The 13295-nt window shown below is 38.3% G+C and overlaps 1 protein-coding gene across 5 annotated transcripts in view; it reads left to right on the plus strand.

The window, feature by feature from the left end:
- Nucleotides 1–13295, plus strand: part of MGAT5 (alpha-1,6-mannosylglycoprotein 6-beta-N-acetylglucosaminyltransferase) — a 111656-nt gene that overhangs the window by 32200 nt on the left and 66161 nt on the right. For all 5 annotated transcript variants that reach the window (XM_069021209.1, XM_069021213.1, XM_069021212.1 and 2 more), the window contains one exon: nt 11888–12275. In XM_069021209.1, coding sequence (XP_068877310.1) covers nt 12038–12275 — 238 coding nt within the window. In that variant the 5' untranslated portion in view covers nt 11888–12037. The remainder of the gene's footprint in view (nt 1–11887; nt 12276–13295) is intronic.

The following is a 13295-nucleotide window of genomic DNA, read 5'->3' on the forward strand; positions in this document are numbered from 1 at the left end:
TTATAGTGATTTCCCCACTTGTCAGATTTTCAAGTTTACCTATTGATTTCTCTACAACTTTCTTCTCCTATCTGCTATTTTGAAATTTCATCTGTTACTGCATCAGTGAGATGCTGATGACATTTACAAGTTCTTGTTCATAATTAAAAGGAAGACCTGAGCTTTGTTTTCCTATTGATGATAATTATTTATCTGTAATCTGTTATACCTAGAATGTGTGAATACAAAATTTCTGCCTCTTTGATTTTATTCTATTCTAATTTCCCAAAGAAACAATGCTCTTTCAGTCATCCAATTTTTTCCTTCATACTTCCAATTCCCGTTGGAATTTCAGTCAAACCAGTGGTGAAATTTCTACAAGCTTTCTGTGAACTAGTAGCTGGCTGAGTAAGCCTCTGCTTCTACAGTAAGGGAAGATAGGGAATCAGAAGAGTTGGTGGAAAAAAGTGAAATGCAGAAAATTGAATTGGTATTCATCTTTGCAGTATTTGCATTTTGTTGCAGTGGTTAGGGGGCTGTAAAATGGAGCATAGCTGGTGTGGGCAGCCTTAGCAGGTTACAGAGCTGCAGGAACACAAGAAACCCTTTTTGATAAAGCTGTAGCTCAGTCAGGCATGAGCCAAACTATTTTCAAGTGTGTTCAGTCTCAGTAAATCTGCAGTTGTGTGCTGATCTATAACCAAAATGTGTGTAAAGGAAGCGATAGGGGTTTTGTATATCTTCTTGGCCATTAACATTACAAATTGCATTATGTTGCTTGAGAGAAGAACTACAGGCAATTGATTTATGAGTTTACTTCCTTGGTGATTTCCTTGATGCATATCTATAACATGAATGAGTGTTGTAGCTCAGAGAACTTTAACATGTTCTCAAACATAGGTTTGCATGAGACACACTTTTGGAAGTGAATTGGTAACACGTGGATATATATATATATATGTATATTTAATGGAGTACTCTTGGGGAGCACAAATTGAGTTGCTCTGTAATGAAAATATTCCAGGAATGCAAGTGATATCCTCGAATGGTTGGTATTTCATCTTTAAAACCAGAATAGATACAATCCACAGCACCGTCCTCCCAGTACTGACGCCCACACGTCTGAGCTGAAACGCTTTTGGTGTGAATGTCGTGTCCTCAAAACCTATTGGGTTCTTTTGCAGATGTATTCCTGTTCTGCTGTGATATTTGCTCACACAAATAGAGATTTCAAGAGATAAGGTGTGATTCTATCTATTAAAGACAGACCTCAGGCTTTATTTTCTGATCTACTTAAGGATAACTTTCCTATTTGAGTTTAACTAGAACCTTGGAGAAGGAAAAGGAAACTCATGACTATTCAAGCATTCAGTATTGTAAATAATTAAATTTTCCAAGATGTTAACGTACATTTACTTTGAAACTGCATTGCAGGGGGAATAAAGGTTTGCTTTCAGCACTGAAAATGAAGCTACTTTTGCTACCAAACCTTGAATGGGAGTATTGATAATAGCTTCAACAAAGCATGCTTTGGAAAGGAGGCCTTTCTAGTAATTAGGATTATTTATAAAAAGCACTGAGGCATTAAAGGAAGTTCATTACCCAAGCCATTACTGCACTGTGGACCAGAAACAGCAGATGAAATAGCTTTTTTGAGTAGATTATCACTATCTAGAGAACCTGAAAACCTGGGAGTGAGAGAGGCTAAAAAGAGGAACGTTGCTGTTAATGATAGGGTATAAGCAATGAGGAGAGCTTAGGGGGTTCTGTATGCATCCTTTAGTACTGTCTTGTGTAAAACATCATATCAGAAACCCATGCTGCTTGCTAGGACATTTTCACATTATTTTTTATTGTGGTAGTGGGCTTGTGTGTTGTCCTGCCTCTCCCTGCCTAGCAGTAGTCTGGAGAGAAACCACAAAAGCCTATTACTAATTCATTTTCCTTCTGCTGCCTGTGCCGGCTGTTTTCTACCCGGCACTTCTTTCTTTTTTCCCCTGTTTAGCTTTGTTAGAGCTACAGCTGAAACAGAGCTATTCCTCAGAGTTTGCCAGTACAAGTTGTTCTACAGCTGTCTAGGGATGCTGAAAGAGGGGAGGCTGTTTTCCACCTACTCAAAATAGTTCAGAAGTTGTGCCCTACGATAAACTAAGTACAGCTCATTCTTTTGCAAAGGAAACTTGTGTAGTTTATTAGATCCTGCAGATGGCTGGAAAGCTGATGCCCTCCCAGCAGTACAGTGGTTATAGTCAGTGACAGGTTAGAATGTGGTCAAGCTTGCCCTCACTGGCTTTCCTTTGACAATGTTGTCATTCAGTATTTGTTGTACTTTCTCACAAAGTTTTAAAATGCATAGCAGCATTGTGAGAATCATGTGCAGAGAGGGCTTTTTTCGAAGTCTCATGTTATTACTGTTTTCTTGTGGCCGGATGGATGGATCAGAGCTGTGTAGATAGTGAAACTTTTGTCTAATGCTTCCTCTGACATTATTTTCAAGCCTGTTGCTCTAAAGTCCTGTGACTGTAGGTTTCTAACTGGGCTTCATTGCACATGTACAGAACTCCATTTATGTCCCTTTAAATATTTTAACATCTCTGTGTGACAGATTGTTGCTACTTACAAAGAGAAATTAGAAACATTGGCAGTTTTCATTCTTTCATTTCAATTAAAAGTGCTTCTCTAATCTTTGGTGGTAACAGCTGTTGACAAATATCAGTGTTGAGCAACAGGATATATGCAGGAAAGAGGTTAAAAATATTTTGCTGCCCTACTAACTTTTGAATTAGATATGAAGCAAATTACAATTTCATCCTTTCAATAATAAAGCAAAGGTCCTAAATGCAGAGTGATGGAATAATCAGCAGCACTGTTGCTTCCAAACAGGTGACAGTGTTGAAATTTTAATTCCATTAAATTTTGTACTCTGGAGATGCAGCTTGTACTTTCAGCCATTTGTCTGGCCACATAGGCTGGAATGTGTTCAACATGCTTGCCAAGAACAAATCCATTGGAAGAAATGTTATACTTTGACCCAAGTTCAAGAAATTCTAAAGCAACAAAAGATAAATATTTCTGAACATTTTTAATGTTTAGCTTAGCTGTTTACTTTTTTTTGTCCTCCCTGTGATCTGATATGCACTTGCTTAATAGCACAAATATAAAAAATTTCTATATATTTATTTCTGCTTTCTTCCATTTTAATATGACTCTGCTGTTTTTTCCCTTGGTGTTTGTCCTTTGCAAAAAGTTTGTGTGTAGAACCGTGTAACAAAAATTAATTTAAATGCAATTTAATGAGAATTTATTTTTGTTTTGATTATCCACAATTCCCAGCAAATGGTAGAAAATTCAAGAAATTTAACTCTTTTACGCAGATGTACTTATATTCCTATATTATCTGTTTTCTATTTTTGAAAAACTTTTTCATAAGGTGTAGTATTTTGAGCATGAACATGTTTGGATCTTTCCTTGGAACTTGTATTTATATTTGGCTGTCTGTCTGGGGTCCAGTACAATGTTGAAGACTGCATTTAGCTTGTTGACCATGGATCTGACAGGGGATGATACCTGGGCATCCACATTGATGAGAGCTTTCTTGCTGAATACAAAGAGGGTTTTGACTTTCCCCTGAGAGTTGGACAGAGCTCCTTTTGAGAGTTGCTTGTTTTTCCTCTTGGACAGACCATAAGATGTGATGTAACAGGCTGATTTGTGGTTAATAGCAGAGGGTGAGTTTGGAGCCTGGAGTATCAGCTTGACGCAAGAAATTAGCTAATGGATCCAATTTCTATATAATAAACCTAGTTGTTCTTGGAGTACCTCATAATTTGGTTGCTTTGATTATAAGCTGAAGTTAATTTTATTATTCATTAAAAATAAATAAAGTTTTCTGCGTAAGTTCATAGCAATGCTTGCAGCTCTTGCTCTTGCACAGATACCCTGTGCCCTAAAGAAATGGGAGAGCATTACCAGAAGCACACATGGGATTGCTGTGTAGGAACCAAGGATATTTTGCTCATGACTTTGGAGATCATCCAGGTGATCTGAAAAGTGTGAGGCCCTGCTTCTCTGCAGGTGCCATGGGTTTTGCACTTCAGAGGCCAAATGCCAAATGTAAAATTGAGAATGACATAAGAGGATGTCATATATTAGTCTTTGAGTGAGGGGAATTGCAAGAAGGGGAAGAGAAAAATAAATGTACTTTATGCACACTAGAAATATGATAAAACTTATTGGCCATGAGTCCTTTTTTAAAATTCGTTAAAATTAATGAAGTAGTTTAAAGGTTTGTTTGTGCAGTGGACTTCAGGGACTATTGAAGCCATGAAAGCATGTCTCGTGGAGACTTTTTTCACTGGTTTTAGGGATTTTGTAGATGATGACTGGGACGCTCAGGCTCTGTAAGTTAATTTCTTCCAAAAAAAACCTCAACTGAAACCCAGAAAAAACCAAAAACTGTTTCTTAATCTCTTGGTCAGCATGCTGACCAAAATGTTCTTTTCAGTGAGAAAATGCTATTTTGGGCATATGGTTTTAATGCAGCAGCAAGATGAAGGTTATTAATATTCCCTGTCCTTTGACTGTAAATGGCTGTAAAAATGTACACTTCTTTTGCCTGTTCAAGATCAGGAATGATTCTGATTTTTTGAAGTTCACTGAAGTCGTATTCCTAATCCTAACGTTCATTTGGTTTATAGAAAGATCCAGTGAGTTTGTAATTATGTTCTTAAATGCATTGCTTGGAGCATTTCTAACCAGTAAAAAGTATGTGTACCATAAGGATTTCAATGCATAAGGATTTTTCCTTATGGATTTTCCTCTAATCCTTTTTCCCTTCACCTGCTGTGTTCTCCCTTTTTTGCTCTTTCCTCCCTGAAATATCACAGTAAGCAAACTGCATGAAAGGAAGAACATCAGTTGATTTAATTTCTGTAGGACTGAACTACAGCAAGTGATGTGCTAGGTAGAAAACTGGAAAGCACAGACCCGCATGAGGGAATTAAGGTGGGATGCCTCCCAAATTGTTTCTAAGTGGGGGAATTTATTTTTGAAAGAGAAGGAAAGCTGCTTGCTCAAGATGAATATTTACTTGTTTTTATGGCACCTTATCAGAGACTGCTTTCCCTTCCTTCAACTTTCATCCCACCACCTCCTGCCAATTTGTACTACATGCACATGCACAAAAGCAAACATGGCTCCCCAACCTAAAAAATCCCCAAACCTGGAGTATTTATACTCTTATTCTCCCTCAGTCCATCTGTCCTGCTGCTTCTGTTGTGACCCAGTGTTGTTTTGCTTTTCTCACTTCATGGGATTACACCCCAAATTGCCTCTTCAGGCACAGTACATGGTGCCACATCAGCTGTAGATGGGTGGTGAGCGAGAAGACACAGTGACATCTGTCAGCTAGTGGAAGAGAATGGGTTGGCAGAAACATTGCTGAAAATAACATTGAGCAGCAGAAGGAACAGCAAAACCAAGACTCCATAATACAGTTAAGGGAAATGGTTTCATACATTTATTTATTTTCTATATTAAGGAAAGTAAATTATAAAATGTGTAGTTAGCAAAAGTGTGCATAAATCTGGTATAGTTGCAGGATTTTTTCAGCTACCTCTTCTTCCTGAGGAGCCTGTGAGGTGTGTAGGGAATATGTACAGCTTCAACCAGTTGGAAGCCCTCACCTAGCCTTAGGACGTGCAGATCTGAGTTAGTATTACCAGCTTTGATGGTATGCTTCTGCTCCTTCCAGGACATTCTATCACCTTTTCTATCAGCCTTCTGCCTTTTATTGGACTGATCACAACTGAATGAAGAAAGTTTATTTTAGAATTAACAAAAATGCTTTGAGGTGCCTTCAAATTTATGACTTGATCTATTGAAATGAATGTTCTTCATTTGTTTCTGTGACCCAGTCAGGCAGGATACAGCCCGTGGCACCCTGAGCAAGTGTGGATTTGGCCTTTGGTTGTCCTGCTGTCTGACCTCTGCTTTATGCATTTGACATGGTCAGTGGCTGAACAGCAGCTAAACTGCTTCTGAACGCTCCTTGTAACTGAGGACCCTAAGTTTTGTTTAGGTGTGGATAGTTTAATGTTAGTGGAGTATGTTTCCTAAGTATATTGGTTAATTAATTGCAGTGTCAGTACTGGAGTCAAAATGTGTGTGGTACAAAGACACTTGACAATGGTATGAGCACACATTGTGTCTAAATGCAAGTAATCTTATCAGAAATCAGGCTTCTTTTTCTCTTCTCTGATCCTTTCTTATCTTCTACCAACAGAGCATGTGACTGTTCTTTGATTTCACTCGCCTGCATTAAGTAGGAGGCCGTAGCTTATCCCATTGTTAATGCTGTGTTTTGAAAGAAGGAAATGTAGATTGAGCCTCCAAAAGGACTAAGGGAAGCCAAGATCTCACAATCACAGCACAGACTGCACTGTTTCAGAACACAGATTGGCCAGATGGGGTGGGACGTCAGCTGGGATATTCCCGCAGGAATAAACAACTGCAATACCAGGAAATCCATTAATTTGCATTCAGTTGGGTTATGGTGCACATCTGTTTAGGCAATGCAGCTGCAGTAGAAGGCTGTGGTTAACATCAGCCTGGAATTCTCGTTTATGTATACTGGAAGTTTGTCTGGCTTAAACTCTTAAAACGTAGCACTCCCAGTTTGGACTCACTACTCCTAGAAAAGAGGTTTTAGAGTATTGCCTATCCATTTTAGGATGTATTGCATCAGCTTCTGCATGAGGCATGACTCCTGGCATCCCTTAGCAGAGGAGGTCGGGGGTATGGCAGGTGTTTTCACTCACCCTGTGTTTGCTGGCTGTAGCTCCAGTGTGCTGGCAGCCCGCTGGCTTCACACTTGAATTATCATCAGCTTTTAGGTTAACACACCCTCGGTAAGAGTAGAGGAGGGTCACGTCTTGATGTTTGTCCTTGGCTGGTCTGTAACAACTTGTCCTACAGAATCAAACAGTTGTAAACAGAAGGGCAGCTTGCCCTCTTCAGGAAACAATCTGGAAAATAGCTCAGTATTTTCATGAGGATCCTGATGTGAGGGGTTTAAGAGCACCTCTTGGAGCTGGTTATGAGACAATAACAAACTGTGGAGAGTCAGGCAGGGTGGCATGAGGCTGCATCTGAATACACATTGTTTGTGTCTGGATGGATATATGTAAGAGGAGAATGAGAGATTGCTGTGACTGAAGGTTTGGTGAAACAAAGCAGTTTTAAAACTGCTGAAGTTGCTAAAGGCTGGGTTTTACCCATTCCTGGTCATTACCACTGCACAGTCAAAGCGATTAGTCTGTAAAAGTCTCACTATAAATTGTGAGCAGAGGGTACCACAGAACTGGTGCCATGGATTTAGCACTGATGGCCACAGGCCTTGATGGGCCTGTCACAGGTGCCTTTTCTTGTTGCTTAGCAATCCTATGCCTCCTTTTCAGCTTTTGCTGCTATTAAAAGAAAAGCAGATTTTTTTCCAAAATTCAGGGTTACACCCCATCAGTGACTAGTGATTGGCCATCACTGAGTAGTGCACAGTTTTGGGACCTCTCCTTTTGACCTGTGCCCGTGTTTTCCAGCCCTTGGTTCTTATCTCATATCTAAGCTGTTTGCTGTAACAAGAGGCACCTGGTACACAGCTCTAGCTCATACAATTATTCCTGGAATAATTTCTTAAGCATAAAAGGCCAGAATTTGGGACTTGCATGTTTGGCATTGGAATGCAAACCTTTTCCTGGCAGTGGAAATACTATTTTTACTGAGCCGCTTGGTGCAAAAATGTATATAAATTGTTTACTAGTCATGATGTGTAATGTTGCTTATGTTTGAGTTTGTAGCAACCTAATAATTAAATACCACTCAAGCTGCTGGTTTTTTGGGTGCAAAAGCTGCTTCTTTGACTACAGACAATTAAGGGTTTAGAACTGTGTAACTACTGATGAACGGTGCAGTCAACTGATGAACAGTTTAATCCTGAGTATCCTGATTTAATCCTGAGTATCCTGAGGATAGTGGTGTTCCAAGCTTACCCTAAGTACTATTTCTAATATAGGTACAGGTTGGACAGAGAATATCAAGCTGGGTATATGTACATACTTATAAAGAGACTTTGCTTAATCTCTTGTAGATGATTAATTCTCCTTTTTAAAACTTAAAGAGGAATACGTGGATATATGTCACCAAAATCTGTTCACATGAAGATGAACTGTTTGTACTCTAATTTGAGCATTAAAAAAAAAAAAATTAAATCTTATAATGCGGAGAAATGTGAAATGTGTGGTTTTCACCCCTGATGTACAATGGATCACTTTAACATTGGAATACTTCTCTGAGATGATTCTTAATAGTGTGAGGGTTTTTTTATACCAATGACATCAGCATGGTAATGTTATCCTCTCTAACTAGTGAATTGACCAGCTGTTGAACAGGGGTTTATTAAATACAGAATAGAGAAAATGTGTTTCTAATGAAGCTATATAATAGTACTTTTAGTATTTTAAAATTCTTGTGCCTATGTAAATGGGTATAAGGTTAGCCCTTTTTAAAAGAATTAAGTGAATCATTTTTGTTCAGGGTAGGGGCAGTTGTGTTGTAAATTGTGGCATGTTTTTCACAGAAGATGTAACTAGACTGTTTAAAAACACCCCCCAAAAACCCAAACAACCTCCTTCCTTCCATCCCGAAGTATGTTGTTTCAGTTGTGGTGGGATTTTGGCTGGTTAGAGTTGAATTTGAGAAAGAACATAACAAAGATGCTGTTTATTAGAAGTGTTCTTGCCTCGTGTATCCTTTCACTTTCATCCTGTTCTTCACACTTTCTGTTTGGTTTTTGTACACTAGCTGTTCTGACTAAGTCAGGAGGAATTCTCGTCCTAACAGTTTCACAAACAAACTCACACTGTAACATCCAGTTTCCAGAGGGTGCTGGAATTATTTCAAGAGATGTCTTAGAGTGTGACCACGTCTTTCCAAAGCTTAAAAAAGGGGTGGGGAGTGGGTGCAAAAAAAGCACCTGTCATTCTTTAGAGGTTCCCATATCCTCTTTAGAGGATAGTGTGTCTGGAGACTAGATTAGGAAAAGGCCTTACTAGTTAACAGGATTGCCTCCCTTGGGAACATTTATTAGATGCACAGGAGAATAAGGGAAATATACCACCACCTGAAGTTTTGGTATGTCTTACTTGGTATGGGCAGAGAGATAATTTGTCAGTCAAAATCCATCAATGATTATAGTAGACAAATGTGTGTTTATTGCTTCAGCTCTTGCTCAGTTCAGTTATTAATTTCCTGTCAAAACAGAAATACACAGAGACATTTCTGTGCTGCTGTCTTCATGCATTCCACATCACCCCTTGATATCTTCTGTCCACTTAGATACCAAATAATGACTCATTATAGGTTAGTGGTAATCATTTACTGGGGAATAGTTGTGTTGCAGTCCTTGACAGCTGTCAAATCTGGGATTAAATATATACCAAAATCAGTTCAGCTGGCCATGGAAGGGCTGGGAAGCACAGGGATTTTGCTGGGCACGTTATAAACCTCCATGGCCACCAGCAGTGCTGTAAAGTTAATTAGTTAACTACCTGTTGTTGAGCACTCAAGTTGCTGGCCACTGGAATTGCTTGTGGAAAAATAGGGCTGGTTGGTGACATTTGGGTTTGGGGTTTTCTGTTTGTTGAAATAGTAGGGGCCACTCTTTGTCAATGAATTTTAGTCCTTTCTTATGGCAAAAGCTTAATATTTGCTGTCTACCTTCTTACTGTTTTTGAGTGGATCCAGGATTTATTTTTCTGTTGATAAATAGAACAGAAAAGTCAACAGCTCTGTTTAAGTCAATCATTCTCATAGTTCAGTGTCATTATGCTGTTTCTTATAACATCTTTGTTTCAGTTCTAGAACTTTAAAAAGAAGACTGTGGAATACTTGCATTTTTAATTGCTGTTTTTAGTGTTAATTATGTTCAGAGGTTGGGTTTTTTTCCCTAAACAACTAGTCATAAATAACCATTAACACTTGTCTGTTAAAATATGGTGGTGATAGGTTTACTTTCTTATTCAGTGTTTTCTGCTTCACAAAAAAGTGGTAATTGGGGAAGAAATACTGACTGTTTAACTACAGATCTTATTGCTGTAGAGGGTGCTGTCAGGGCTTACTTAAAGTTAAGTCACTGAGGGAGTTTATCTTGAATATTTTAGATTTCTTCTTAAAGTTGTGATGTTATTTTAAACTATGGAATTTTCTATAATTTATCACACCCCATATTGCAAAAGAATAGTAAAACTTTCAGTTTTTAATGAAATAACAATATTCTACTATTCAGCCAGCCCAAAAATATCCCAAGGCTATAGTTAAATAAACAGAAAGAAGTAAAACTTCTCCCTGCCATTTCTTGGAAAATTAACTGAAATTTATGGAGAGCAGCATTAAACAGAGTCCTTAATTTTCCCTGTTGAGACTGTTCATTTTCTTTACTGAGATACTTTCTGTGTGAAAAAAGTCTGCTTGAGGGCTTTATGATGTTTTTCATTGTACTTGCAGTTAATTTCTCTGCCCCATTCCTCCTTAAGCAAAAGAAGCCTGCAGATTGTTCTTTTAGCAACATGAGTGCACAGGACAGTGTCTGCCTTGCCTGCTTTTAGTTCAAGTAATGCACCTTCACTTCTACAGTTAATCAGTGATGTGAAATGTGCACACTCAAGACATGTTGAAGATAAGTGTTCCAAAAGTATTTGTGTCCCACTACAAAACTCCTGATTCAGCAGGAAGTAGAAGATCCATAGGGAATTTTAACAAGCAGGGAGCAGTGGGCATCTGAGTAATTATCCTATTAAAGCAGAGCAACATCTGCATTATCTGTGCAAGCGCAGAATGGAAGGGAACATTATGTTCTCTAATCCTGTCTGGGAGCATTATGAAGTTAAAAGGATAACATTTTACCAAATCTGTGTTCTAACATGATAGGTTACACTTATTACCTTTTAATTACATCCCTTCTAGTTGGACTTTAAGCTAAGGACCCATCCTCTAACTCTCATCACAGACCATTTCTTGCCTTTGGATTGTTTATGCCAGATTTTATAATTAAGTTTACCTTGAAAAGTTGGTCCTACTGTATCTTGAAGGCCTTTATTACAATTCTTTTTCCCTTGTGTATGGAAAGCTCTGAGAATATTAGTTTATGTACAGAAGACGTGTTGCAGCATTCAGAAGTTTGTGCTTTCAATTTAGTTGCAAAGAGCAAACTTGTTGGAGGATGTTTTATGGATGAGGAGTAACTATGCACGGCAGAGGCCATACATGAGCAGGACATTATTCCAGCCTCCCGACTGCTTGCAGTGGAAGCCACGAGAGTGTATTGGCTTAAATAATGTAGATTTCTTCTTTCCTCTTTACCCCTGAGGGAGTCTGATTTCCTGATCACCTATCTAGCCATATGCTGTAGCTCTTGCCAGGAACCCCAAACAGTGTCACTACCAGCTAAAATTACTTGTTTTCTGAGAACTGAGTTACAGTGAGAATTGTCTTAAATTGCTGCACTGGCAACATCGCAAAGTTTTGCATACACACACACAAATAAATATGTAACAGCAGCCCTACTTTGAAATACACCTTAGAAACCTCTTCAGGCAGGGAATTTGATCCAGATCCTGTGAGGTGTTCTCCACCTGCTCAGGTGCATCGCTCCTCCTTTGTTGTCTTTCCAGTGCTTTTCTCAGCTTCTTTTTGCTCTGGCTACTCCAGTACAATGATGAGACATGCAAATTAAGCATTTACAAAGCAAGCATATTGTCTATTCCTGGTTTGTATCACTTAGAGGGAAGAGCTAGTGTGGCCAATAAAAACTTCAGGTGGTGTCCTAACTATCCTTTTTTCTCTCCTCTTGCAACAGGATGGAACTGAAATACAGATATGTGTTGACAAAGGAGTTGGAACAAGACTGAGTCCTGCTCTGTGATATTTATATACCTGGACCATGAACTTGCTGTTTGTCTTCATGCTTTAGGAACCTTTGTAGTAACTGTGTGAAGCTGTTGGAATCATGGCATTCTCTCCATGGAAGCTGTCCTCTCAGAAACTTGGCTTTTTTCTGGTGACTTTTGGTTTTATTTGGGGAATGATGCTTCTGCATTTTACTATTCAGCAACAAACACAACACGAAAGCAGTTCAGTCCTGCGTGAGCAAATTTTGGATCTCAGCAAAAGATACATCAAAGCATTAGCTGAAGAAAATAAAAATGTTGTTGATGGGCCTTATGTTGGGACAGTGACAGCATACGGTAAGTGTGTTCTCTGAGTTATTTGATAATCTGATTAAGGCTTTCTCCTCAATTGTCCAAACATTTTACTTCATAATGCCGCTCAGTTGGCAGTACTTTACCCTGTGTGTTTTCTGTACAGATGGAGAAAATGCTCTTCCCTTGTAAGTATGAAGTGGGATGAATTTTATGTGCCAATCATTTGGAAATTAAGCTGTCAGCTAATTTTTATTACATCTGTCTAGTAGCTCTATCTAATATGCCTTGCGTTATTTGTTAGAACTCAGTTTTAAAAAACTTTTTTGGTGTTTGTGAGAAACTTGGGAGGCTTTTCAGTTTTCATTTCAGTGATCTAAGAAATTCCCTGTGGAAAAACTTACCTTAGTTATAAAATGGAGACCTGCTATATTTATTTCTTCTTCTTTCGCATTTAACTTCTTTGTTCAGTCAATTTACTTAATGTTTAAGTTTATTTATCTGGTATAATCTTAAATTAAGCTTAAATATATCCTATTTGCCTCAGGGCGGAAAACTCCGTGAGTTTAAGTGCTTTTTTTGGCAGTAGGTTTTAATGCTTACTCTCTTCCAGTTTGTACAGGAGAGTTAAGTTTTTGTGCATGTGTCAGACAAAGCAAGCAGAAAAGAATGAAGCCTATTACCAGAAAATATTACTAAATAAAATAATCAAATTTCAGGTTACGTGTTGTTCCTTTCCATTCTGTTAAGATCACATAATACACCTTACTTGTTTAGCAGTTTTTAGACTCACTTTCTTTCCTACTTACCTATGCACTTCCAGGCTGTCTGGAAAACTAATTAGTCATCTAGATTTGTTTTCTTTTATAGTTGTCTTAATATTCAGCTCTGAAGAAATTGAGTAGATTGTTTTTGTATGCTTAGACAAAGAATATAGACTAGGATGCAATAGATAGATAGAAAAGCTGCACCTTTTTCTCTAGTTTTCTCTTAATGCTCTGTACTTTTTGGTTCATGCAATGAAAACATCCTGCTGGAAGGTTCTCTCTGTGTCTTGTTTCTGTC

Source organism: Aphelocoma coerulescens, chromosome 7, assembly GCF_041296385.1.
Source record: "Aphelocoma coerulescens isolate FSJ_1873_10779 chromosome 7, UR_Acoe_1.0, whole genome shotgun sequence".
Lineage (NCBI taxonomy): Eukaryota > Metazoa > Chordata > Aves > Passeriformes > Corvidae > Aphelocoma > Aphelocoma coerulescens.